Here is a 27,599-nt window from a genome sequence, read left to right as displayed (position 1 = left end):
TTCTCGAAATAGTGTTCCAGGCCCCCACAGGAAACACAGGGGCTTAGAGACTTGCCCGGGGCCGACTTCTGGTCCCCAGGAGGCCCTGGCTAACTGAGGACCACCTGGTGTGATGTATGGATTCCCAGTAAATCCTGAGGTCCAGAGTGATGCAGGCCTCCACGCAGAGGAAGGCAGGGTCCCAGTGCTGGGGGTCCCCGCCCGGCCCCTTGTTTCCAGCCCGGAAGCCCTTGGATGAGGCCTTGATCGGGCCAGGTTGCCGGCCCCAGTCTGCGGGTTGGGCAGGCCTCGGCGGAGTGGACAGACAGCCTGGACAGCCCCAGCGTGGGTGGAAGCCGGCCTCCCACCTCCTGCCCAGCCCCAGGGTCTGTTCTCCCGGGTTCTGTCTCTGGGCCCCGCCTGCCTCCTGTCTGTCCCCGAGTCACCCTTCCCGTCCCCCGGCACTGCCTCTCCGCCCACCGCTCACGGCCACTCCTCACCCTCCTGCGTCTCCTGCAGCCCTCACGCTCTCGGTGGCCGGCGTGCCCGGGATGGATGAGGCCAACTCGTCGCCCCGCCTCAGCCAGACCTTCCTCCCTCTGTCCGATGGCGACAAGAAGACGCTCAAGCGGAAGAAAGTAAATCAGTTCTTCAAGACGATGGTGAGCACCCAGACCCACACCCAGACCCAGAAGGAAGGGGGTGTGGGGGGAGGAAGGGAAGAGGGCAACAAGGAGAGAGGAGGAAATGGGGGTGCATGTGAACGGGGTGCATGTGAACGGTGTACCTGTGTGTATATGCCTGTGGTCACACGTGGTCACTCCCAGGGAGGCGTGGGCAGGGCCCCCTGGGGTGGGGACTCTGGCTGGAAATGCCCAGGGTGCAGTTCTCCTCTTGGGCCCCAGGTGGCTCCCCTGAGCAGGACTGGAGCCCAGCTGGGCTGTAGGAATGAGCCAGAGGCTGAGCAGGGCCCCTGGGACCTCAGAGCCAGGAGCTATCCTTTGCCTTAATCGCCCTTTGGTGCTCCTGTCACAGAGCCACCACAGCCCACTGTCTTGGGCGGCTAAAAGTGCTGTTTCCATTCTTTTGGAGGAACTTTCCTATTCAACTGCTAGTACAAAATCCTACTATTTAAAAGTTAGTTTCCAAGCCCTGCATTTTCAAGTCCCGTGTCCTATTGCTACTTGTCGGTCTTTGCTCAAGATGAAGGCACCAGTGGACACGCTTGTCCTCGGGGTGCTACTAAAGCAGGGCTCAGCTGCTGTGAGGATGGCAGCTTCCCTGTGGGCGTGCACTGGGTCAGGCGCCACGCCAAGCCCTTCCCAGACACGATCCCATCTGACCGCCCACTCTCCCCGTGAGGATTTTGTCAGGCTCACAGCATTAGGTAAGAGACTTGCCCAAGTTCACATGGTCCACGAAACAGCAAAGCCTGTGCTCCAGCCACTGCACGGCACAGCCTCTCTCTGGTCCCATCAGCTCAGGCTCACTGGCTTTGGGAGGGGTCAGCTCTGGGGCCCTCGTGAGTGGCTTGGTGCTCACGAGCATCCCATCTTGAGTTTCTCTTCTTCCACGCAGCTGGCCAGCAAACCTGCCTGAGGAAGGCAAGCAGACTTCCGACCTAACATCCATGGACCTGTGAGATGCTACTGGCCAGGGCTGCCCCTTGGGGACAGGGATGGGAGTTTGCAGAAGAGGAGAGACACGGCAGGACATTGATGCCTCAGAGAGCAGGAAGCCCACCCATCAGTTGCCTGCACTCAGACGGAGGAAACGGGCTGATCTGGGCCCCAGAACTGTCCGTGGGGACAGACCCAGCCAGCATCACCAGGCCGGGGTGACCACGCCACACCCGGAAGCTTAGCCACACCAAGGAGCGAACAGGAATGCCTCCTCCCAGCATCCTGGGCCCATCTTTTTATAGCCCAGTGTCCTAGGTCTAAGGAGCTGTATTTTTGTTTTATTTTCTAAGTCCCAGCACTTAACAGGAATGCTTTTAAATATTCTTTTATTTTATTTTTGGTTAACAGTTTTGTACTTTATATTTTTTAATACAACCAACCTGTCTTTTTTCCTAGCTGATCATCTCCGAAGTGTTGCTCTTTTGTACTGACAATAAAAATGATTCCACAACCCAAGCAAGCCTCAGTGGCCAAATTCCATCAGCTCAGTCCCTGAGGCCCAGGGCTGGACTGGGAGCCCCTGGGGACGGTCAGGAGGGCAGGCAGGCAGCCCAGGGCCTCCAGCGATGTTAGGAAACCTGGCTGCAGCCTATCCCAATGCAAATCCACCTACCTTGTTCACTCCACCACCAAGAATATTCCCCATGATGTGGGTGCCTTAGGGGCGGAACGCTGGGGTTCAGGGATGCAGGGAGTAGCTGCCAGAATCTTCCTCGTGTGATCTGCACGGTGGAGAGTTCCATTCTACCTTTCTCCCTTTCTGGAAAGAGATAGGAAAACCACCCAATCCTGTTCACTCTGATTAAAAAAAAAATCTCAACCAAATGCCCCAGAGTTAGGAAGACCGAGGGCTGGGGTCCAGCAGGCTGAGGTCCAGCAGGCTGCGGTCCAGCCTTTGGATCTTCTCACCAGGTCAGAAGTGGTGGTTTTTCTTGGAGGAGCCCCCAGGCTCCTCAGATGAGGCCCAAAGGAGACAAGAGGCTCCTCCAATCAGAGAAGAGAGGGCGGAGCAGAGGCCTAGGGAGCCGGGAGCCTGTGCAGGGAGGCGGGAAGCTGAGGACTCCATCTGGGAAGGGGATCGATAGTGGGGGTGGAGTTAAGTGCATGATTTCGTGGGGTTTGGAGCTGGAGCCACCCAGAGACCTCGGGAAGGAGGCTCATTTCTTGGTGCCTGAGTCCCCAGGGATAGTGAGGGATGACAGATGACAGATGACTGTCCCTCACATGGTGTCACAGACTTGACAAGAGAGAACTTCCTAAATCTTGACAGCCCCGCCCCAGGAGGTGGGGACAGTTATTGCCCAGATGAGGAAACCAAGGCAAAGAGGCACGAAGTGACCTAACATCACACACATGGTACATGGAGAGGCTGGGACTCCAACCGGCAGGCGGACCGGAAGCTTGGCTTTGAACCCAGCTCTGTGATGCCTCTCGGACACCTTCACGCCCAGGTCATCTGTCGCCTCGGGCCACCTCAGTCTCTTCCTGTAGCTGCCATGTCCCCTCGACAAGCCCCAGCCCCGGTGCCCCGCCCAGCTTCTAGTCTGTCCTCAACAGTCCAGTGAGTCCTGTCTCGGTGGTGGCTGGTTGGGGCTTTGGCGGCATTGTGGGCCCCCTAAGGTGAGGACATGGCACCCAGAGGCTTGGAATCCGGCTGGATTCACTTTCCAAAGGAGCAAGGAAAGTCCACGTGGGCAGAGGAGCATCCTCAAGGAGCTAAGGAGCTGGACCCACCCGGGCATCTTCATGGCTTCACGGCCGGTGCTTCACAGAGTTTACTGCTTAGAGTGGGACCTTTGGGGCAGTGAGACCCAGAATAAGAGCCATTTCAGGGTGTTGAAGAGTGGGTCAGGTGAGGAACAGAGGTGCTGCTGGTAAAGGAATCGTCCCCCGTGAGCGATGGGCAGGGAGGTTTGGGTGGGTTTCTCCTGCCGAACTGGAGTCAGAACAGGGTGTAGAAAAAGCAAGAGTTGATAACACCACGCCCACAGAACCAGTACCATGCAGAAGACCCCAGTACTGATTTATGAAATATTAGTGTGTTCTGTTTACTGAGAGGTTTGTAATAAACAACCTTTACAGTCATCGGGGATGTGAACCCAGACTCTTATAATGACAATACAGTGAGCCATATTGTTTTTCTTAGACTTAACTCTTAAGGACTCCAATGAGAAATTCTTCAGAGAGTTGGAGTCAATTATTTTTGACTATTTATAAAATTGGGGGAGAAGAAGTAGGTTTTATCTAAAATATGTCCTAATGGCAGACTCCCAAAACTCATGCAGATCTTAAAAAGAGTTTAAAATTAAACATAAATAGCATATTTGGTGTTAAATGCTATATATATATATATATATATATATAAACTTTACCTGCAAGTTTAAACTCTGGAAAGTATTAGGTTTCCCTGAACAGTGGCTGCCTGGCTTTCAACATTAAGTGACTATGTTTACAAATGAACAGGTGTGTTTTCCCGAGATCTTAGGATCTGCCTTCAGGGCAGGTCATGTGAAGATCCACCCAGGTGAGTGTAGTGACTCTGACTGTGGGACACAGAGATGAAAGGGGGGTCCTTGGCCAGGCATGGAGGCATCAACTCACTGCTGACTTACAGGGATGGGACGCATGGGGTAGTCACCGCTGTGGCCCCAATTTCCACAGGACAAATCAAAAGTAAAGAGGAGAGCTCACAGCCAATCCTCCCTCACAAATGTGCTGAGCAGCCTCCAAAGCCCTGAAGAAAGCACTGTCCCCGCCCTCAAGGGGCCACGAGTCCCACAGTGAATTCAGGCGATAAAGCGTGACCTCCCGAACCACGTGCCAGGCACGGAGGGACCCAGCAGCGGAGGGAGGCTCCCAGGGCAGGATCAGAAGGCGAGTCAGAGCCATCCAGGTGGAGAGGAGGATGGACACCCGGATGGAGTGGGCAGGCACCAGCCTGAGCCATCGCGAGCAACTCACGTGACCGCAACCCGACAGGGGCACAGAGAGTGGATGGGGTGCGATGAGAGACCCCGTGTGGGGCCGCATGTATGCTGGGTCTTGAATGCCATGCTGGGCAGCTGGTACTTTTCAGGGGCAAACAGGCATGCACACCTACTATGTGCCAGGCACTGCTCTTGGCAACTTGCACTTAGTAACTGTGGAATCCTCACAACCGCCCTCTGAAGTGTAGACTATTAGTAATACCTATTTACAGTGAGGAAACAGGCCCAGAGAGGCACAGGCACTTGTCTCGGGTCACACAGCTTGGAAGTGGCAGAATAGGGATTTTATGCTTCAGGCTCCAAGGAGCAGGCTGTTGAGTGGCATGTTTCCAAGGGATAACTTTGGGGACATGACCTGGATCCCAGGATCGCTTGCTTTCTAAATTGGGTGTGCAGCAAGCTCCCTAAGAGCACTGATGCCCAGCCCCAGCTGGGCTCACAGGTCACAATCTCTGGGACACAGGGCCCAGGAGAATGCATTTTAATAAGTTCCATAGGTGGGACCTGCCGGTCAGGACCTTGAAAACCACGCAGCTTTGCCTCCCATTTGCTAGATGAGGAAACTGAGGCCCAGAGGGGCCACCACCTGCCACAAAAGTCCCAGAGTGCAATAAGGAATAGGTGACCAATCCCAGCCAGAGCCACTGCCCCAGCCGGCATTCTTCACACAGAGATGACGGAGGAAGGGAAGGAGGGAAGAAGTGACAGAGGGGGAAAGGGAGAGGGAGGGAGGGGAGAAGGGGAAGAGGTGGGGAGGCTGGGGGGACTCCTTGATGGGCAGACTGTTTTCCCAGGTGTCACACAAAGGCCACTGGAGGGGATCTTCAGTGGAAGGGTCAAAGCTTCACATAACACAGAGTCCGATTCTGTTAGTTTCCCATTACTGTTGCCACAAATGATCGCAAACCTAACGTCCTAAAACAACAAAAAATGTATTTGCTTCCTATTCTTGAGGTCAGCAATCTGAAGTGTTTTCCCCCATGAAGCTGCTGTTGGTCCTAGGAACTTGTCCCTTTCTAAAAGGGACTCCGAAACCCTTGGCTGTGGACCTGAAATGTCACGCAGTCTCTGCACTCTTCTCCTTGCTTTTAAAGAGACGGCCACCAGAGGGCGGTGTCGGTCCATGCTTCTCCAGCCTCAAGCTCAACCAGAAACCAGGGCAGCAGAGAGGGCACCAGGATCAGCTTCTCCAGCTTGGCTAACGCCTGGGCGGAGCTGCTAGAAGCCCCCACTCGGGGACAGAGAAGCCAGCTCCACGGCAAGCCCCAAAGTATACTGAGACACAGTGCTGGTGAACCCTGCTGGTCCCGGGGGCAGGACAGGAGGCCCCGATAACAGCTCCAGGCCATTCACAGAGAAATATTTGTAGACCTCCAGTCTATAAACATAGACCCATTGTTTAGAACAACTAGAGAACTATGTGTTCCACCTACTGTAGAAAAATTATGATTTCTTATCCCCGTTTTACAGATAAGGAAACTGGCACAGAGAGTTTAAGCTAGACGCCAAGTGGTCCCAGATCCACAGTTCCCCACTCCAACCAGTCTCTTCCCTGGCAGGCTCCTGGAGACCCTGGAACTTGAAAGGCACGAGGGCCCTAAAATCCAAGCCTACGTATGAAAGGGGAATCGGGGAAGACAGGTGAGCCCACGAGCTTGGGGGTGGAGTCCCAGCTGGCGGACCCCCAGCCTCTCCCTCACCCTCGGGCTCCCTGACAGCGCTCACATTCACCGAGCACAGTGTTACGTGCCTGGCACTTAGTCCTCAGAGCAACACTCGGAGGGAGCTGGCTGTCCCCATTTTACAGACGAGGACACTGAGACCCGGAAGCAGTTGGCTGCTGCCATCGTGCCTAAGGAGTAGAGTTAAGACTGAGATGCAGAGGTTTGGCTCTGAAGCCTGGGCGTTCTGCTCCCAGCCCTCTCTCGTGATGCAGCAGACCCTGCCTGACTCCTTGGTCTCTGGTTATTCATCCTCCTCTGCCTGTTTCCTCACTGCAGTCCTCCACCCCTTGAAAGTCAAGGCCAGAGGCGGTGGCCCCAGGGGCTGGGGCTGTGCACATTCACCCTTTCTGCAGGCCTTGAGCCCACGAAGGCTCCTGGATGCCCAGGGCAAGCGGCCGACTGCGGGGCACGTGCTCCTGACAAGTGACAGGCCTTTCCTCCTTCCCCAGCATCGGCCCCAAATGTCGAGATATTCCCAAGGTGAGGGCGAATGGTAAAAATACATGTCTGGAGGAAGACAGATGCTGGGCCTCCTGTCCAAACCGCCTCCCTGTCAATACCCGTCCTCCGGTACCCAGTCGTTCAACATTGCCATCCTCCTTCTCAGCGGTATCCTGGGCCCTGCATGTGACACACTTCACATTGCTTTTTCCTGCAAAATCCACATGAGACGGGTTCTATTTGTAGCTCCATTTAATAAATAAGCAAACTGAGGCCTTATGCAACCAAGAAATATGGCCAAGATCACACAGCTACTGGGCAGGGATGTGCACCCAGCTCCGCTGAACTCCAGAGCCCACGTTTTTCATACTCTATAGCCTTGTCCCAGCTGTCCCACCCTGGGGTCCGGAATATATGGTCGTTCTCATTCAAGAAGGCCTCCCTCTGGGCTGTAATATGCAGACTGCAGCCCCACATACCTGGTTACCCAACCTTTTACTGTTTCCGCTGAAGCTGGCCATGTCTTCCCAGGCTTGGATTTCCACTTATATGAAATCTCAAAAAGCCTGAAATAATTTCATCTCCACAAGGACCCCAGTTTATAGAGACATTTGGCTCTTTCCTCAGGGGTCCTGGGATGGGTGGGGGGCTTCCGGGATGTAGCTCCTAAACCTCCCCTGGGGGTGGGACAGGCAGCTCCTCTTACCCACCCCGAGGACTGCGACAGTGCTCGTGAAGTTGGGCTCGAGGACTCTGGGATGCGCTGGGTGCCCCTGGCCTGATGGCCTGGCCCTGTGACGAGATGCGGGGAGGATGTGAGAGGTGGGATCCCTGGCCGCTGGACTCCTGGGCCGGAGCCCCCGTGTGGGTAAGGCCTCCGGACAGGCCAGGCTCTCTCGGCTCTTCAGGGGAAGGCACCAAGGCCCAGGTGCGACAGGGAGACTCAGGTGAGTATTCCTCAAAGACACGCCTAAGGAAGGAGACCTCAGCAGTAGGCAAAGGGCGGAACAAGGGGTCAGTCAGGAGACAGGGTCCTGACGCAGCTCAGCTGTGAACCTATCATGCGACTCGGGGCTCTCTGACCATCAGCGGCAGGTGGCAGGGTCCGGCTCTACAATCCGTGTCTGCCCTGAGTATTCCTCCCTTTGTTCCTTCATTGTGAATCCCCGCCTGCCACAGCAGCCCCTGCCCACACGCTGCTGAAACAAAATGATTAACTTGAAATGTAGCAAATTCAGGGATGAACTGTACATTTCGAATGTGCAGTAGTAACTAATGTTTGAGTGCGTCTCTGTGCACCGTGTGAAGTGTCGTGCATCAGTCACCTCACTGAACGTCCACAGCAACCACACGAATTAGCGGCATCATTCCTACTTTCATTGGCAATAACAGGCCAAACTTGTCCAGGTTTACAGTTATTCAGCGGCAAAGCTGAGTTTGAACCCGGGTTCTTTGGACTTTTAATCCCCAAAATGTGCTTACCTTTCTCTAATCACTAAAATTAGAAACAACAGATAAGCAATGACAAAAATCCTACCTAATTCTCTACCCAGAAATGATCATTGACAGTTTGACATTTATACTTACATAGTTCACAGGCGTGTATGAATGTGTATCTTTTACGAAAAAAAAAAAAATCACGGTATTTTGCAGCCTGTTTCTCCAATAGTATTATTAGATCATAACATCTTTCCATATCACTAAATATTCTGTAATCTCTTTTTTCGTAGCTGCATAGTACTTCATCCTCTGGATGATACTCAGTTTATTTAACCAATCAATCCCCTATGGTTGGACATTCAGATTAATGACTTCCTTACAGCTATAACTAAGGCTAGGGTGGAACCCCCCTGTATCTAATTCTTGTTCTGTTTTGTTCTGAAGGATGAATTATCAGAAGCGACATTGCCAGGTTCATTGTCAGGCTCTGGGTCTGTATTGATGGGCCCAGTGTGACTGTCCTTTGAAAAGTCAAGGAGCTGCCCTCAACAAGCCAGAGCTGGTGGAGAAACTCTAAGCAAAAATGTGGCATCTTCCGCTTTACTCTTTGGAAAGAAAGTGCAAAGGCTGCTTACCCCAAGCCTCCCCTGTGCAGTCAGGCCCTTTCAGGGCCACCTTTCAGTCGCTGTTCTATGGTGGGAACAAGTGGGTCCTCAGGGCCTGGCGGGGGGGGGGGGGGATCCCTCCCACCCAGTTATCTCAACCCACCCTCTGGGCATCGGGACACTGCCAGTGAGTCCTTGGACCGCACTTAGGTTTTCCCATCTGCTGATCCCAGACAGACGTCTCCAGCTGCTACTAAAACCTGCTCAGGGGCAGTTGCCCATCCTCTGAGAAGGGGGACCCCCACCACCGATCCCCAAGCTGAAGGCCTGCCCTGGGGTGGAGAGGTGGCTGGAACAGAGTCCAGGGAGGGAGGCGGACTGGCCACAAGGCACAGAGAAGCCTTCGTGGGCAGGAGCTGCAACTTCTGGAGCCTGAGGCTGAGATGAAGTGAGAGGAATGGCCAGCGGAGGGCTCTCCTCGCGGCCGTGGCCCCCTGGGGACTCTGCAAACTCGAACATGAAAGGACTTTGATCAGATAAGCAGCCCTCCACCTGCCCCGTCCCTGCAGCCAGAGAGAAACCTGGAGAGCACAGGTCCGCTCTCGTTTTCCCCTAAAGTCCCACTCACGTCCTCTTCCTTTGGTTGTTATTTTTATAAGCCTGGCTGCCCCTCTCAGAGAATCCCCAGGCCTTTCTCTTCCTGCCTGCAGTGGGTGTGCGCTTGTGTGTGTGTGTGTGTGTGTGTGTGTGTGTGTGTGTGTGTGTGGTGGCAAGGGTGGCGCCTATAACTGGCTGCCCTTTTGAAACTGGCCGGTGGCTAGGTTCCTCTGGGCTCTTCTGCTTCTCCAGGGCCAGCTTCTCTCCTGGAAAACCCCAGGAAGTGTGTCTTCACTTCAAAAGACCAAGAACTGTGGCTTCTGATAATGTGTCTCCTCCAATCTGGGGGAGGGGGTCAGAGGATGAAGGGTTAGGGTGGGAAAGAAGAGGGAGACAGAGAGGATAGGGAAGAAACACGGGGACCACGTGAGGCAGAGGGAGCCCGAGAGTGAAAGGAAGGAGAGAAGCAGAGACGGTGAGGATGTGAGTGAGAGGAGACAGAGCTCTAGAAAGATCTAGAAACAAACTCAGAGAGACAGGGAGAGACTGTAAGGACAGAGGACATGGGCAGTGCAATGTGTAGCGGGAAGGAAAGAGACCAGGAGTGAGATGCAGGGAGGCTGGGAGGACAGGGAAGGAAAGCAAGAAGGGTAGGAAACTCAGGAGAGAAAGAGGAAAGAGAGAGACAAGATGAGACAGAAAGAAGGAGGAACACAGGGGAGGGTGATGGCGAGAAAGACAAAGAGGGGAAAGTAAGCAGAAAGAAGAGGAAATGGAGAGGAGAGAGAAGGGGGGGCGGCGCCCTTGCCTTGGTAATATCGGCTAGAAAGCCCTCGGAGCGTGTCATTATGGGCCCCACGGTGGCCGTGGCCGGCGGGGAAGTGCCCCTCCGGTGACACGGATGGCTGTCAAAGGAGGGAGGGGCGGGTCTGCAGCAGGTGGCCGCCCCTGGGTGGGGCCGCCGGCCAAGCCCTGGGGTATAAGTCGGAGGCTGGAGGCCGGGGCCTGCTGAGCACCTGTCAGGGCCAGCTCCCCGTGCAGGTGCCAGGCAGGTGGCTCCGGCCCGGCCCAGCCCCAGCATGAGCTCCTTCGACCTCCCGGTGCCCTCCCCGCCCCGCTGCAGCCCCCAGTTCCCGAGCATCGGCCAGGAGCCCCCGGAGATGAACTTCTACTATGAGAACTTCTTCCACCCACAGGGCGTGCCCAGCCCTCAGCGGCCCCCCTCCTTCGAGGGGAGCGAGTACGGGGCCACCCCCAACCCTTACCTCTGGCTCAACGGGCCGGCCGTGACCCCACCGCCCTACCTGCCGGGCGCCGGCCCCAGCCCCTTCCTGCCCCAGACCTACGGCGTGCAGAGGCAGCTGCTGCCCGGCGTGTCCGGCCTGGGGGGGGGCGACCTGGGCTGGCTGCCCATCCCCTCGCAGGAGGAGCTGATGAAGCTCGTGCGGCCCCCCTACTCCTACTCGGCTCTCATCGCCATGGCCATCCACGGGGCGCCCGACAAGCGCCTCACCCTCAGCCAGATCTACCAGTACGTGGCCGACAACTTCCCCTTCTACAACAAGAGCAAGGCAGGCTGGCAGAACTCCATCCGCCACAACCTGTCTCTCAACGACTGCTTCAAGAAGGTGCCCCGCGACGAGGACGACCCGGGTAAGGGGGCCGCGAGCGCGGGGTGGGGCGGCCCCCAGCCTGGGCCAGGCACTGGTGCCCCCGAGGAGGGTTCGCTGCAGTCCTCCCGCTCCAGAAAGCTCTGACTGTGGCTGGTTCCCCCAAGACTGGGCACCAAAGGGAGTCAACTGCGAGCATGGACCCCGGAAGCAGATTTGGGTTTGGATCCTGGCTGTGCCGCTGACCAGTCAGTGACCTCTGAGCCTCAGTTTCTCCATCTGAAAAATAGGGTTGTAACAGTGGCTCCTTTGCAGGCTTGTGGGCAGTAGGGTCACGCGATGATGTATGGGAGGTGTGTGGTGCTAACAAGCACTCGATGGACTGCAGTGATTGTGACAATTAATCCGAATCCCCAGCACCCAGCTCGTGGAAAGTCCTTGGGGGATGAGTGTGTGGACTAGACAAAGCCCAGGTGTGTCCCAGACCTGCTGAGAAGGGACCGGACATTTGTGGAACCACCACCAAAGGTCACATTGTGCTGCCTGCCCTGGTCACATAGTCTCCTTTAATTCACCCCTGCAGGGTATCTCGTTAAACCCATTTTACAGATGAGGAAAGTAACACCCAGAGGAGAAGCAGCCTGCTTAGCGTGACACAGAATGACATGTTCGTGATGGAGCATGAATCTAACAGAGGTCTCTCGAACACCAGAGTGCAAACTTTTCCTTTCTAATGCTCAAATTCCAAAATATAGAGACGTACAGAGAGTAATATATTAAATGCTCTTGGGTCCACCTCCCAGAATTAAAGTCCACTTTCACGCCACCCCAGGAACAACGTTTGGCTCAGAGGAACCCCACCTCTGCCTTTGCTTTGAGGCTGGTGAGGGCAGGACTGTTTGTCGCCCCCAGAGGCGAGCATCTCTTTCAATGAATGGCCTCCCCCTCAGGCCGAGAGACCCGGGCAGGCAGAGTTCAGACTCTACCTCGCCTCACAGACGAAGCCCCTTTGACACATCTAGCATTAGTCCTTTCTCACAGTCACCCTGAGGGAGGAGGGATAGGTCCAACGGGCCCACTTTTCAGACCAAGAAACTGAGGCTCACCCAAAGTCCCTCCGTCTGAAGCTAGGACTCAAGTCTGCCCTGGGAGTCTGTGCCCAGGACTTTCAGGGAGCCCTGAATTTCTTCCTGAGTTTTTCACATCAGCAATGGAAGAACCCGTTTCCTCTCCTTTCCCCTGGTCCTTGAACTTCTTGAAGAGACCCGCTGTGTGAACTTCCCGGCTCTGCCTCCCTTGCTTTGTGCTCCCAGAGTGCCTAGGTATGAGGCGGGTGTGTAAAGAAAGGCCAGGTGGTGTGGTGTGCGGTTGGTTTGTGGAATTCCTGGTGCTTATTCTTGGCCTTTCTGCATTCCTTACTTTTGGTTTTAGTTTATGGCAGTAAGAAGGGTCAGAAGCAAAGCCCTGCATCCACCCCCCACTCACCTTCTCCCTTCTGTGCCAGGCAAAGGGAATTACTGGACCCTGGACCCCAACTGTGAGAAGATGTTCGACAATGGAAATTTCCGCAGGAAGAGGAAGAGAAAATCAGATGTTTCCTCCAGCACGGGCTCCCTGGCCTCGGAGAAAACGGAGAGCAGCCTCCTGGCGGGCAGCCCCAAGACCGCGGAGGCCCAGGACATCCTGGATGGCGCTTCGCCGAGCACCAACAGCTCCCCGGAGAAGCAGTGCTCCCCACCCTCGCCAGGCACCCCCTGCCTCAACAACTTCCTCTCCACCATGTCCGCCTACGTGAGCGGGTCCAGTCCCATGAGCCGCCCTGTGGCCACACCAGGACCGAGCCCGGAGCCCGCCGACAAGACGGGGCAGAACCTGCTGAACTTCAACTCCTACGCCCCGCTCACCAACATCAGCGGCCACGCAGGAGGGGGCGAATGGGCCAATGCCATGCCCACCAACGCCCTCGGCTACGGAAGCTCAGTCCTCAACCAGTTCAGCCCTCACTTCTACAACAGCATCAGCACGAACAGTGTCCTCTACCCCAGGGAGGGCACTGAGGTCTAGAAATGGACCAGCTCCCAAGCCAGGTGGACACGCCCAGGGTCCCCCATGCCAGCATCCATGGGGTCCGAGACCTCCAAACTGCCCAGACAGACACAGGAGGCTCAGAGGAATTCACCCTTTTTCTAGACCATGGTGTAAACCCTGTGTTTATCAAATATCCATCCACACGCCCCAACCAACTCTGCTGTGGAAGTACTGGTGCCTGCAAGACAGTAATCATATTGACCAATTACTGAGCACTTACTATGTGCTGGGCGCTGTGCTAAGCTCTTTGAAGGTGTGATCACATTTACTACTTACAGCCCACTTGTGAGGGTCATATGAACCCCCCACTTAAAAGGTGAGAAAACTGAGGCTTGAGGAAGTTAAGCAGCTTTCCCAGGGTCATACAAACTAGGAAGTGGCAGAGGTGGGAGTCAAGTCCAGGTCTCTGTGACTCCCAAAGTTTGGGCCAGTGGAGGCAGGGGTGGAAGACTTGGTTGAGCAGCCAAGGAAAGTCAGTGAGAAAAGCGGATCATGGCAAACATGTCCAAATCTCCCCACTGCCTGCCAGCCATCCATCCCAACTTAGTACCAGCCCTTGGCATGTCTCTTCTTGATCCAAGTCCTTATTCTGTGGCCCCCAACTTCCCTGATGTCACCCCTTTTACTACTACTCAAGGAGGGACGCGCAGATCCGTGCCCCTGCGGGACAGGGTCCAGCCTCTCCCCACAGAGGTGTGTCGCTTCCCCAGCCCTGCAGACCATGAGCAGGAGCGGTGTCCACCCCAAACCACCCCTATCAAGACACTGCCCACTGGCAAAATCTTGTAAAGCCCAGCTTCCTGTGTGCAAGTCATGGACCAGTGAGCTGGAGGTGGCTGAGTCTTCCAAGAGAAACAACTGTTTCCTTTTTCCTAGCCCAGGAGGGGCTACAGACCTCTGTCCTGGGGTCGATGTGTGCAGCTCCTGGGATCCAGCTCTTGTTTTTGTATGTACTTTACATGCCTGTGATGTTTCATCACAGCACATGCGGGGAAGTGTTTTTTGTTTTCTTATGTTCTTTTTAATTAAAAAAAAAAAAAAGCCATGTGTGTCCCTTCCTTGTGAGTTTTCCTGCGTCTTGGTTGCTGGTCAACTCAATGTGGGGCCAAGTGCAGCCTGGAGCTGAAGGCTCTGGGGACAGGAGGCAGAGAAAGAATGTCTGTCAGGCTCTTTCCCTTCTCCACACTGCCATGGGGACAGGACAAAGGCCCCCAGCGAAAAGAGTGGAGCTTGTGGGACACGAAATATGGACCAGGATTACAGCTCATGCAATCCTCATTCCTGTGTTAAGTTCATTTCATTCCCCTAACAACCCTGTGCAGGGAGTGGTACTATACAGACAAGAAGACCGAGGGTCAGAGTGGTTGAACAAATTCCCTGAAGTCCCCAGCCTGCCCCCGCCCACATCTTCTGACTGCACCTCATCACACTGTCGTGTGGCCTCAGAGGTGGCTGATCCCAGTGGGGGTGACAGCAGTCCTGTTGGCTACAGTTCATTGAGGACTGTGGGCAGGCACTGGGCCAAGTGCTGTGCAGGTGGGAGCCTTTTTATCCTCCCAACAGCCCACAAGTGTGGACACTGGCGAGGCACTGGGGTGCCTGGCACAAAGCCTGCTGGAGGATTTGTGCACAGAAGCTGGAGGTCTTCTGGGTGGAGTGTCTTCCTCGGACGCACACCCCGAGGCCTCAAGCCAGGGACCCCTTGGTGTGCACTGGGCAGACCAAGCTGCCCACTCAAGACTCTGGAGGGCTCTTTCCCTGGAATAAGAGAGGAGGTGGTAAATAGCGATGATGACGATGACGCCGGCACTCAATGCAGGTTTACCGTGTGCCAGGCTCTGTGTTAGGACTTCACCTGCTTTATTGTATTTAATGCTCCACATAATGCAATGCAATCAATACCATTATCTCCATTGTATTGGTAAGAAAATAGGCCTGGGGAGATTCTGTCACGTGATCAAGGGCACACAGCCAGGGTTCAAATGCAAATCCACTGATGCCGTGGCTGAAACTCTTATCCTGAAACTGCACTCAGCTCTCAGGAGCCCCGGACTCACCACGAGAGAGCAAAATTAGGAAAAGTGAGCAGAGAAAAAGCCAGCCTCCTTAGAAGCCCCTCAGATGGTTTCCAGGGGAATCCCTTTCCCCAGAGAGCCAGAGTTCTCCAGGCAGTAGAGGCAGATGCAGCGGCGGCTGAAGAGGTAAAGGAAGGAGATTCAGTCTCAGACCCATAAAAAGCCCGAGAAAACTTGGACTAGGCTGACTCCTTGCTGCACAGAATGGAAACTTGAGGCTGGGAGAGGAGGGGACACCACAGATGTCTCCAGTGAGATGGAGTCAGAGGCAGAGTTGAAATGCAGTTGAAATCCACTGCCACCAAATTTGCCCTAACAGACCCTGCAATCCCACCCTCCCCACTGATCATCCCGGTGTCTGCTCTTGGAGCCTCACTCCTTCCCCATAGCAGGTCTGCCGTGCACGCAGTCCGGACAAGGCAGGGGGGTGAAGGCGCCCAAACAGACACCAGCCTCGCCCCCACGGAGGGAGGTGGCAATTTAGAACCAAGGCTCATAACATTCAGTCCCCATCCTCCCTCAGCCCAGAATTTAATACGTACAGCACTCAAAGCAGTGTCTGCAGGGCTCTGACAACACAAAGTCTGTGCCAAGTCTAGTCTGTGGCTGTGATGTTCCCCGTTGCAGCGCCAGGAGCCCCCGGGAGGTGGGGTGCGCGTGCGCTCTGCTGGAGGGCGGAGCCAGAGTCAAGAAAGGGGTCTCCTTGGTCAGCTTCTGAGGGCTGCTCCTTGTCCTCTTTTGGTTCTCTTCCTCTGAGAAGACATGGGAGCTGGAGAGAGGGAGGGAGGTGAGAAGAGGAGGGAGAGCGGAAGGGATGGATGAAAGAGGACTGATCCTCCCCCAAGCGTTCAGTTCTGTGGATGTTAATGCGGATGGACTTTGCGCTTATTAGCCTCCTACAATTTGGCTCTACATTGGAAACACCTCCTCCAACGCCAATAAAAAGTCTGAGAAGAGGACTTCCTGCCTGTTGGAGAGCCCAGGAAGGCTGCATGGAGGAGGTGAGTGTGGAGCCAAAGGACCGTGAAAATGAGCTAATGCAAAGCAGTCCCCAAACCACTGGTTTACATACCCACCCTCAACCACCTACCTTCCATCCCCTATAGACCCTCAATTAGAGGTGGAATTATGCCTCAAAGCAGAATGTATATGCATAGTACATGGCTATATCGTAATCCCATTTATTTTAATAGATAAAAAATGGCAAGGGGAAAAGTCAAGAAATACTACATGCAAAATATTAACAGTCATCATCTGGTGGGCACGGGACTTCTAGGTGATTTTTTATTTTTATTTTTTTGTCATTGTGCTTATCTTTATGAATAGTGAACATGTATGTTGTCAGGGCTGCCTTCCATCGCTAGAAACCAGCTCCTCCAGTGACGGGGGGCGGGGGGGGGACGGTGCCAAGAGCCCACCCCTGCAGTTCCGTGACCCCGCCCCCAGCCGCGGTGATTGGTCCTGGGGTGACCCCTGACCCAAGCTGAGCTCCGGCTGCTACTGGTGAGGAACGGTTCCCTTAACACAGGCATGGCCCTTAAGGTGTCCACCGTTAGAACCGAATCAAAAGAAAGGAGAATCAGTGCGAGGCCAGCATCTTATCCAGAACTTGAGCATCAGAGAAATAAATGTTCAGGTTTCCTGAGATGCTACGGCCAAGCCAGGAGGGGTTTTATGAAACGTGGAGTGGCAGAGGATGATCCTTAGCGCTCCTGGTGGAGCTGTCTGAGAGATGAGGGCACGGGACTGGAAAGGGAGGAGAACTCAAGGAGAGAGAAGGGGCGGGCACTGCAGAGCAGCAGGCACGTTCACCGAGCCCTGCTCTGCACCAAGCGGTCAGGATAGTGAGCGTGCACAGGGTGTGGGGGATGCTAGTGACGGAGTGAGGGGGCTTCTCGGCGGCTGGTAATCATCTACTGTTTTATCTGCGTGGGGGACACGCAGGTATGTTTACTTTAGGAAAAAGTATTGAGATTTCACTTGTGACTTTGGCTTTTTTATGTATGTTCATTCAACTCAGTTGTATGCTGGTACGTGTTCAACAACAGACTATCTGGATAAAAGGGAGGGGCCCAGATTTGTAGTGTCTGCCCATTTCCATGGTGCAAAACCTCCCTATACGGCTGATTTTGAGCAACCCATGTGCTGTAACTGAAGGCCGCGTTGGGGAGAAGTGTTCAATAGCATGGCACCAAATATTGTTTCCCCCACACAGACCGATGTAAATAAGAGCACGTGCAAAAGTAAATGTGTAAAATACTGGGAAGTGATGAGTTTTGGGTATTTATTACCTTTGTTTTAACTATAAACTATCTCACGGCAAGTTTATTTAATTTTTCATAACAGCCATGTTTAACAGCTGGTTCATAAAACTCCTGAAAACTTGGCAGTCAGGTCCTGTGAGCCAGTACGAGCAGGTTCCTTCTCAGAGCCGGTGTAAACACCAGTAAGCTCCCGCCCCAAGCTCCCTGCCCCTAAAACCCTGTGGCCTCACTTTCCTGCTCCTGTCATTCTCATCTCTGGGCTTTTCCAGAGGCTGTTGTCTGTGCCAGGGCCTCCTTTCTTCTTTGCCAACCTCCCCCGCTTCCGACGCCCTACCTCTAATTCTTATTTAAGAATAAGAATTAGAATAATGGCCTTGCTCCGCGAGGCCATTCCTGATCAGGAGGTAACCACCCTGTGTGTTCCTGCAGCACAAGACCTTCACCCATGTGCTGTGGTTTTCTCCCTGCTTGTCTGGCTTCCTATAGACTGTGAGCTCTGAGCGCAGGAGCCAGGTCTTACAGCTTTCTTGGCTCACAGCACAGTCCCTGTTATGGTGAATGTGCTTGATGAGTGTTGAATGAATGAATGAATGAAATCTCCTACTACTCATTAATGACACCCAGACACACCTGATGGAGGTCCTCCCATCCTGCCAGGTTCTGTGACCAGGTCCTCTGCCCGAGCCGGGCCCTGTCCTGATGGTTCTTTCAATCCGGCTCACCTCCGGGGAGAAGGGAGTGAAAGAGGCTGTTTATTTAGCGTACACCAGTCATTTTGAAGGAAACTGTGGTGGAATAAACAGTGCCACAGACACCAGATGGCCATGCTTTAGGCAGGGAGTTTTGCTGAGATGATGAGGGCTGGGGAGGGAGGGCACTTCCTTCTGGGGTTTGGTGTGGAAGGGACACAAGCTGCTCTCCTGGACCTGGGACAAGTAGGAGCAATGGCTCTGCTGTGAGCACCTGGGGCAGAAGGATGGAGGGGGAGGCTAACCTCAGGATAGCTGTGGGAAGAGACCATAACCAGCTGCCTTTACAACCGAGACTGTGAAATCCACAAGAAGTTAGCACCGTCAAGGACAGGGGCAGTCTGAACACAGATGACTCTTTCTTCTACTGCTATAAAGAGTCCTCGTCTCCCTTTCTCCAGGCCTGGAGAGAATACTGGACCGGGAGATATCCGAAGTTCAAGTTCTGGCCTGAGCCCTACTTCACATGGTCCAGGCCCTTACGGACCTCCGTTTTCTCATCTGGAAAAAGGAAGGACAGGACAAAGTGAACCCCAAGCTCCCTTCCACTTTGACCACATGTTTTGCATCCATGATCATATTTTCATGCCCAGAAGAACTCAGAGAGGTAGATGAGGAGGGGTGCTATTCTATGTTGACTTATGGATGTCTTTGGAATGGATGCCTTGTCAAGCAAAAGCGTAATGTCAGGCACTCACATGATAATCAAAAAAGCTGACTGTCAGGCACTTACAGTACAAAGAGCTAAAAATAGAAAATTCTTAAAAGAAGACACAGGGGTAAACTTGCATGGTCTCGGATTTGGTGAAGGATTCTTAAATATGGCACCAGAAGAACAAGCAACAGAGGAAAAGGTAGATAAATTAAACATTATCAAAATAGAAAACTTGTGTGACTCAAAGGACATTAACAAGAAAGTGCAAAGACAACCCACAGAATGAAAGTATTTGCAAGTCATCTAGCTGATAAGGTAATTTTATCTGCAATATATAAAGAACACTTACAACCCAACAATAAAAAGACAAACAACCCAATTTTCAAAAGGGCAAAGGATTTTGAATAGACTTTTCTCCAAGGAAGATAAACAAATGGTCAATAAGCACGTGAAAGGATGTTTGAGATGCTGGCCATCAGGAAATGCACATCACAACCACAGGGAGATATCTCTTCACACACGCCCTCCACCCCGTGAGGATGGCTAGAATCCAAAAGTCAGATAATGACAAGTTTTGGTGAGGATGTGGAGACATAAGAACCTGCATATACTGCTGATGGGAATGTAAAACGGTGGTACAGTTGCTTCGGAAGACAGTCTGGTATTTCCTCAAATAATTAAACTCTGAGATATCGTAAGAATCAGCAATTCCACTCCTAGCTATATAACTAAGAGAAATTTTAAAATGTATGTGTTCACACAAAAACCTTGTGCACATGTGTTTATAACAACATTGTTTATAATAGTCGAAATTGTTTCATAATGGAAGCAACCCAAATGACCACCCGTGGGCAAATAGATAAACAAAATGTGGTATATACAAATAGTGATTTATTCAGCCATAAAAAGGAATGAAGCAGTGATACAAGATACAATTTGGATGAGTTTTTAAAACATTATGTTAAGTAAAAGAAGCTAGTCACAAAAATCCACCTATTACATATTTCAATTCGTATGAAAGCTTAGCATAAGGAAATCTATAGAGACAAAAAGTAGATTAGTGGTTGCTTAGGACCAGGGAGGGATGGGGTGATACAGAGGTGACAGCTAAAGGATATAAGGTTTCTTTTTGAGGCAATGAAATTGTTCTAAAATTGACTGCAGTGATGGTTGTACAGATCTCTGAATATAGAAAAAAAATTGAATCGAACATTTTAAGTGGTTGAATCATACCAAATGCAAATTATAGCTCAATAAAATTATTTTCAAACAAAGACTGACTGTTAAAATAAAGAATTTTCAAATAAAAGGAAACTAAGAGAATTTATCACCTGCAGACCTGAACTAAAGGAAGTCGCCCAGACGGAAAGTAAACTATAGTATATGGAAACTCAGATCTTTCAGAAGGAAAGAGGAGCATCAGAAATAGTAAAAATCTGGGTAAATATTATTAAAGTCTATTTTTTCTTCTTAATTTCTTTAAGATACACAAGCCTGTTTGAAAAAAAAAAAAACTAGAACATTGTCTTATAGAGTCTATAATGTATGTAGCTGTATGTAGCTGTATGTAGATTTTCAAATGGCAACTTTACTATAAAGGATAGGGCTTGTGGTAAATGGAGGTATATGATTGCAAGGCTATTTCTACGTATTTTGTAAAGTGGTACAAACTTAACTCTAAATATATAGGTTAATAGAAAAGTTAAGTCGTTATAATCTCTAGAGCAAACAATGCAAAACAATGCAAAGAAGTGGAACTAAAAAAGCAATGGATAAACTGAAATGGAACTTTAAAGGTATTCAAATAATTCTTTAAAAGGCAGAACAAGAAATAGAGAAACTGCAAAACAACTGAAAAACTTATCAGGAACAAACAGAAGAGAAATGATAAAATAGCAGCTCAAAATCCAACCACATCATTAGCTACATTGATTGGATTTTTAAAGTTTTTTTAATAAGTCTTTTAAACTTATTTATTTATTTATTATTGTGTTGTTTTATTTATTTTTTGGCGGGGGAGGGGGAATTAAGTTTACTTATTTTTAGAGGAGGTGCCAGGGATCGAACCCAGGACGTCACGCATGCTAAGCATTCGCTCTATCACTTGAGCTATACCCTCCCCCGCTAACTACATTAAAAGTTAATGAACTGAACGCTACAATTAAATGGCAGCGATTTTGGGGGTGAATAAAAGAGGAAAGCTGAACCATATGCTGTCTTCAGGAGACGTGCTTGAAACAGATAGGACACAGGTGGGTTGAAAGTCAATGGGTGCAAACAGTAAACACAAGAAGCAGGAGCTGCTGTACCAACATTAGATAAAAGAGACCTGAAGACCAGGAGAAAACAACGGGGACTTTTAAAGTGATGACGTGGTCGCCTCATCGGGTAAACAAATGTTCATAAATGGAAGAACTTTAACTATATGAAGCAAAATTGAGGGAATGAAAGGGAGAAGTAAACGACTCCACAGTCTTGGTGAGGTTTTAACATTTCTCTCTCAACAAGTGGTAGAATCAATGCTCAAAACAATCGGTGAAGACACAGAAGATCTGAACACCACCAGCAGCCACCCTGACCTAACTGATCTTTCTAGAACACGACATCCGACAGTGCCGTGTACGTATTACTTTTGAGGGCATGTGGTGTGTTCACTCTATGCTGGGCCATAAAACAAGTCTCACAAAATTTAAAAGGGTTTTAAAAACACGATGCTATGTGAAAGAAACCAGATGCAAAGAGTTAAGTACTTATCCACAATTCTGGAATAGTCAATCTGTAGTGACAGAATCAATACAGGCAGACCTCGAAGATATTGTGGGTTTGGTTCCAGACACCACGGTAAAGCAGAAACAGCTATAAAGCAAGTCACACAAATGTTTTGGTTTCCCAGTGCATGTAAGAGTTATGTTTACATTATACTCTACTCTATTATGTGTGCAATAGCATTATGCCTGAAAAAAGCAATGTTTACACCTTAATTTAAAACTACTTCATTGCTTAAAAAAAAAAAATGCTAACTGAGCCTTCAGTGAGTGGTAATCTTTTTGCTGGTGGAAGGCTTGAAATATTCTGAGAATCACCATAATGTGACACAGAGACATGAAGTGAGCAAATGCTGCTGGAAAAATGGCAGCCGAAAGACTTGCTCGACACAAGATTGCCACAAACCTTCAGTTTGTAAAAATCTCTGCAAAGTGCAATAAAATGAAGTGCAATAAAACAAGGGAGGGCTGAGGCTGTCCAGGGCTGGGGTGGGTACAGAGGTGAAGATGGACTGGGAAGGGACCCCAGGGAACTTTCTGGGATGATGGAAATATTCTATACCTTGATCATTGTGGTGATTACCTGAGTGCATCCATTTGTCAAAACTCCTGGATCTGCGTGCTTAAAATAGAAGCATTTTACTGCAGTAAATTATACCTCAGCGAGGTTGATTAAAATTAAAAGAGACTTTTGGAATATACACCAGGAAGAGACAAAGCTGGTTAGAACCCTAGCGGAGGCTGGTTCCAGAACTACTGCATGAATTAGTTGCCAATGTTTAAAACCTGGGAGATTTCAGGCAAAAAGGAAGACTTGGGCTTCTTTGAAAAGCAGGAAGCTCTGACAACGCTCAGTCAAGATCGCCCTTAGAGCACTGCCCTCAGTGGCTACTCGGCCTGCTGCACTCATTTAAGTGACCCACGGAGCCCTGGACGCCTTTGAGTTTGTGACCCACTGACTGGGGTGAGTAATGAAAATGATTACCACTTATTATCTAATTCAGCTCCTGCAGCTTCTACATACATCTCTCAGCATCTGACTTATACTCCTACCAGGCTCGGATATATGGTTTCATTTTTATATTTGAGCACTTTGAATATTATCTTATTAAATCCTTACTGCAACCCTACCCCCAGGTCTCATCATCAACCCCATTCCATAGCTGAGACACAGGGAGGGGAAAGACACGCCCACATTTACACAGGCAGTTAGTGGTGGAGCCAGAATCCAAACCCAGAGCCATCTGATGTCAGGGGTTGTGCATGTCAGAGGATGCTCAGCTGGGCAACTCCAGGAAGCAGGGGTCTCATAGAATCCCACGGAGCTGCGTGGGCTCCAGGGGGCGCCACTCACACAGGACACAATGCAAATGGTGCCCTCTTGCATCTTGTGAAATGGAAGGGTGGGGTAGCGGATGGAAGTGGGGGAAGGGATTCCCTCTAGCTTTAGGAATTTAATTCATCCACCAAGATTTTCTTTAGCACCTAGTGTGTGCCAGGTGCTGATGTAGGTGTAGGAGACACAGCAGTGAACAAAGACCCTACCCTAATGGAGCTTACCTTCTCCTGGGAGAAACAGCTGGTAACACATAAGCAGGCGATAGAATTACACGGACATTTAATAGCATGCCAGGTAATGATCATTGCTGTGAACTAAAACCGAAGCAGAGTCAGGGCTGGGCAGTGAGTGGGGACACTGTTTAAGATCGGGAGGTCCAAGAAGGCTCTCTGAAGATGTGGCATTTAAGCAGAGACTTGGAGATGTGAAGGAGCCAGCCCTGCAAAGATCTGAAAGAAGGCCACTCCAACAAGGCAGTGGGATCAGCAAAGTGCAAATACCCTAGACAGAGAATGAGCCCTCGGCATGTTTGATGAATGACCAAACGACCGGTGGGTCAAGAGGGTAAAGGACAAGACACTAATAGGACCTCACAGGCTTTGGCAACAGCAGTGGGTCTTAGCACGTCTACAGGGGAGAGTGGTGGGGGCAAGAATTTGCCCTGGAGGGAGAGATGGAAGAGAGTGAGTTCAGGGCTTTCTGAAGGGTGAGAAAAGAGCTTAACACCCACCCCAGGAGCAGTCAGTCTGCAGCCCTCCTGAACATATCCACCAATTAAAGTGTGCCCAGCAGTGCTCCTACTTGTGGTTGTTTTTCCCAAAATACAGGTGTTGATAGCCTGGTTTCCAGTAGGATGGCAATGACACCTGGTCTGGTTTCAGTAAATCCTTCTTATGCAAAATTCCAGCTCCACCTCAGTCATCAAAGCCTCTGACGCATTCCACCTGAATCTCTGGCTGCAGGATGTGCCAGACAACGAAGGAGACGGTATCCCTTCAGTCTACAAACAAGCAACACCGTTAAATTGGTTTAAGTCTGGTGGAGACATGAGCCCATTTACTTTCTGGAATCACTTTGGCTGACGTTTGTTTCCACCAGACCTTACACATTTCAGTGGACTCAAAACTTGAATTTCATGTTTGATTTTCATAGCCATCTCGCAAGGTCAATAGTGTAGTGCAGACTCTCCCTCATGTTACAGATGAGGCACAGGGACATGGGAGAGCTGGATAGAAGCCACTTGACAAGAAGGACAAGATTTTTAACTCTACATTTCAGCCTTGGGAGCAATGTCAATCTATCAGGGAATAAACAGAATGTGGGAAGGAGCATGAGGAACTGGTTCTCTGTCACTGTCTCTCCTTGATAATATTAAAAATGGTTGACTCTGCAGTGGGGCGATCTGTGTAGGTGTGAGCAGAAAGCCTGCAACTTCAGAGCAAATGGCCACACCTGCCCTCCCTTCAGCACTGAGATCTTAGCACTAACCCCCCAATTGGGGAAGGGGCCCTCTAAACCTGGTCCACAGCTTGTCAACTGCTCCTATTCCAGGGTCCCTTACTTCCTAATAAAGCCATGTTTCCTTAATTTCAAAATTAATAAGATAATAAGGATGATAACCAGTGTCTACTCTTCTGATGACACTCATCTGATCAGCACCTATTCCCTACCCCCTCCTTCGGGTAACAGCACCCTGGTTTTTTCCTTGGGAAACAGCTCCAGGGTGGGCAAACCATCCAGGGCTAGCCAGGTGAGGCTCAGCGCTGATCTCTGCTTGAGACTGATCTATAGTAGGTGATCAGTAAATGTTTTCTAAGTTTAATGAAATACATTATTTAATGACCATATCAGCCAGGACTCTTGGTTGCAAGTAACAAGAAACATCCACCCAGAAGAATTTTATTGGCTCATGTAATGAAAGTTTCCTGCGATAGGACTGGCTGCTCTCCCACCATCACTAGCAGGTGCAAATGTGTAGCAACACGAAAGAGCAGGGCCAGAGCCTCAAGTTCAAGGAGCAAAGAGGACATGGTGGGTGAACTCAGGGCAGCAGTTGAGCATCTTATCTGCAGCCACAGAAACTCATTCTGCCTAACAGTAGTGGAAAATGACACCAGGGAAGGCCCTTGAGTGGTTCACTGGATCAAAGGTAAGACTGGGAAACTAGTTCAGGAGAAAGCTGAGGGCCAAGGAAGACCAGGTACAGGAAAGGCAGTCCTGGTCAGCCACTGGGCACTGGGCTCAGAACCACAGTGCTGGCACCTTGCCGCTCCTCCAGGAGTAATTCTTTCCTGGGCCATTCCTCAAGACTCAAAGCCCAAAAGCAACACGCAAATGACCCACTGAGGTCCTGTACCTCCACTCTGCCTGTGTAGGGAGAGGTGGCATCTGTGACATTCCAAGACTGTCACAAAATTCTTCCCTAATAAAAAGGGGCTGAGATGCCAATCTAGCAAAAACATAGCAAATGTCCATTTGAAGAGGCGAGCCAGAGTAAGCACCTCGTGGGAGCCCACATTCAGATGCTTTAGGACTGATTGACCACGTACCCCTACTAAAGACATGCAAATTCAGTTTTAGAAATGGCTCTTTTGGACAAACTGTGTCAGATTCAGCTGTGAGCCACCAATATGGAAGGAAACGTAAGACTTTACACTTTGGGTAATGGGGAGCCATAGAAGGATTTAAGCAAGAGGGGAGAGGCATGTGACAGGACCTGCACTGAGAAAGACCCCGCTTGTGGCTTCCATGTGACGAGCAGGTTGCAGGGGAAGAGTGGAGCCCCAGGACACAGAGAGAGTTGGTCAGGCCAATGAATCAGGCAGCGGCTGCGGGGTCTGGATGGAGAGGAGGGACTTGAGACAGTCTCAAGAGAAAAAGGCAGTAGACTTTGGCGACTGAAGCTACAAGGGACGTTGGGGGAGAGGGAGAAGGGGTCAAGAACTCACCAGATTCCTGGCAGAGGAGACCAAACATCCTCAAATGCCTCCTTCAATACTCCTTCATTTCAGTTAGCAAGGAAAGGATATTGTAAAGGCCAAATTACACAACCAAAGAGGAAATCCAAAGGCAGACAGAGGGAAAAATAGAAAGGACTGTGAGGTTGACAGTGTGATTCATTATTATTCTCTAAGGTAAGAAGGAAAAAAGCAATTGATCCTGGATGAAGAAATTGGGCTTGGCTGAGCCTGAGGCTATGCATGGGAGGTGAGTCGGCTCCAGAATTCCTTGGGGGCCTGTGGCTGAGGGGTGAGAAGGAAGGAGGGAAAGAATGGGGCTACAAATGTTTAGAGACATTTTGTCCAGGACTGGGAGCTGGGAAAATGGAGAGGACTGAGTTTTATTGCTTGGAAGGGCAGAGGATGTTGGCAACACTCAGCACCGTCCCTGCAGACGTGTCATATTGCCAACTTACTCGGTTTAAAATAAATCTTCAGGCTAGCCTGGAGGGAACTCAGCCTGAGCCCCAACTTTTGCAGACAAGGAAATGAAGATTGTGAGAGATAGGGCAGCTAAAGAAGGTCACACAGGTAGGAAGTGGTGGAGCACAAGCTAAATCTGGCTCCAGACTCCCAACTGCCAGTGGAATCCAGTGTCCCTGAGCCACCCTGACCTACAGGCTGCAATTTGTGTCACATAGAATCTCCCACTAATCTAACCACTGGCACAGTGTTTGATAAGCATTTATACAAGGGAATTAATTTTTCATTGGTTTGGTATCAGTTGATCCATCAGGTGACCAAGAATAATTGAATTTCTCCTACGGGGAATCAGAGCAGAGGAGGGGAAAAATCGACGAAGCTTTGATGAGTTCAGAGAGGCTTCCCTGAGAGTACAAAGGGGGCAAGTGGATATGCCAGGAGGGAAGAAGAGAGTTGTCCAGGAGGCCAGGACATGGGGTGCATTTTAACATGTTTTCCTATTAATTTTTTATGCCCCTCTTAAGGGTGGTGAGAACATTTGAGCTCACATTTGACTATGGTCAGTAAAGGATTCCTAAGCTCTGTATGGATGTTAAACAACCTAACGCACGGGATTGGGAGAACAAAATAATGAAATTTCTGGCACAATCCAATGGTCTGGGTCAAAGGCCAGCAAATTTCTTATGTTAAGGACCAGATAGCAAACATTTTAAGTTCTACAAGCCACGAAGCAAAACCTAGGATACGATGAAGGTACAATACAGAAAAGTTCTCTGAAATTTTTATCGATGAAAAAAAATACAATAAAAATAAGATAATTGAGTCCAATGTTTTGACTTACAGTTCTGCTGATGAGAAGATGTGATTCTGTTGGGAGGATAATATTTCATTTAATTGGAATTCAAAGTGAGAGTCACTTATTCTCAAAATCGATTGCAAATGTTCATCTGTTACTACTGACCTGCAGTGGATTTTATATGCTTTATATTTGACAGTGTCTTTTACGCAGATAGGTGACACTTGCGGCAACCCTGTGATTGGCAGGCACTCAGCAGCAGCGCTAACCGCCAGCAACTACTCAGCTCTGCACAGTGCAAAAGTCACCATACATGGCAGATCAACAAATGTGTGGGTCTTGTTCCAATAAAACTGTATTTATGGATACCGATATTTAATA

General features: G+C 50.6%; 2 protein-coding genes across 3 annotated transcripts in view; both read left to right on the top strand.

Moving 5' to 3' along the window:
* DOCK2 (dedicator of cytokinesis 2) overlaps window positions 1–2,110 on the top strand; it is a 371,427-nt gene extending 369,317 nt beyond the window's left edge. For both annotated transcript variants that reach the window (XM_014563918.2, XM_032465120.1), the window contains 2 exons: window positions 499–641; window positions 1,558–2,110. In XM_014563918.2, coding sequence (XP_014419404.2) covers window positions 499–641; window positions 1,558–1,578 — 164 coding nt within the window. In that variant the 3' untranslated portion in view covers window positions 1,579–2,110. The remainder of the gene's footprint in view (window positions 1–498; window positions 642–1,557) is intronic.
* An 8,356-nt stretch (window positions 2,111–10,466) lies between these two features.
* FOXI1 (forkhead box I1) lies at window positions 10,467–14,179 on the top strand. Its single transcript, XM_032465119.1, has 2 exons — window positions 10,467–11,108; window positions 12,570–14,179. The coding sequence occupies exons 1-2, from the start codon at window positions 10,535–10,537 to the stop codon at window positions 13,127–13,129; spliced, it is 1,134 nt and encodes a 377-aa protein (XP_032321010.1). The 5' UTR covers window positions 10,467–10,534; the 3' UTR covers window positions 13,130–14,179.
* The last annotated feature ends 13,420 nt before the right edge of the window (window positions 14,180–27,599 follow it).

Source organism: Camelus ferus, chromosome 22 (genome assembly GCF_009834535.1).
Source record: "Camelus ferus isolate YT-003-E chromosome 22, BCGSAC_Cfer_1.0, whole genome shotgun sequence".
Taxonomy (NCBI): domain Eukaryota; kingdom Metazoa; phylum Chordata; class Mammalia; order Artiodactyla; family Camelidae; genus Camelus; species Camelus ferus.
Note: the sequence above shows the minus strand (reverse complement) of the source record. Positions and strands in the feature narration are given on the sequence as shown.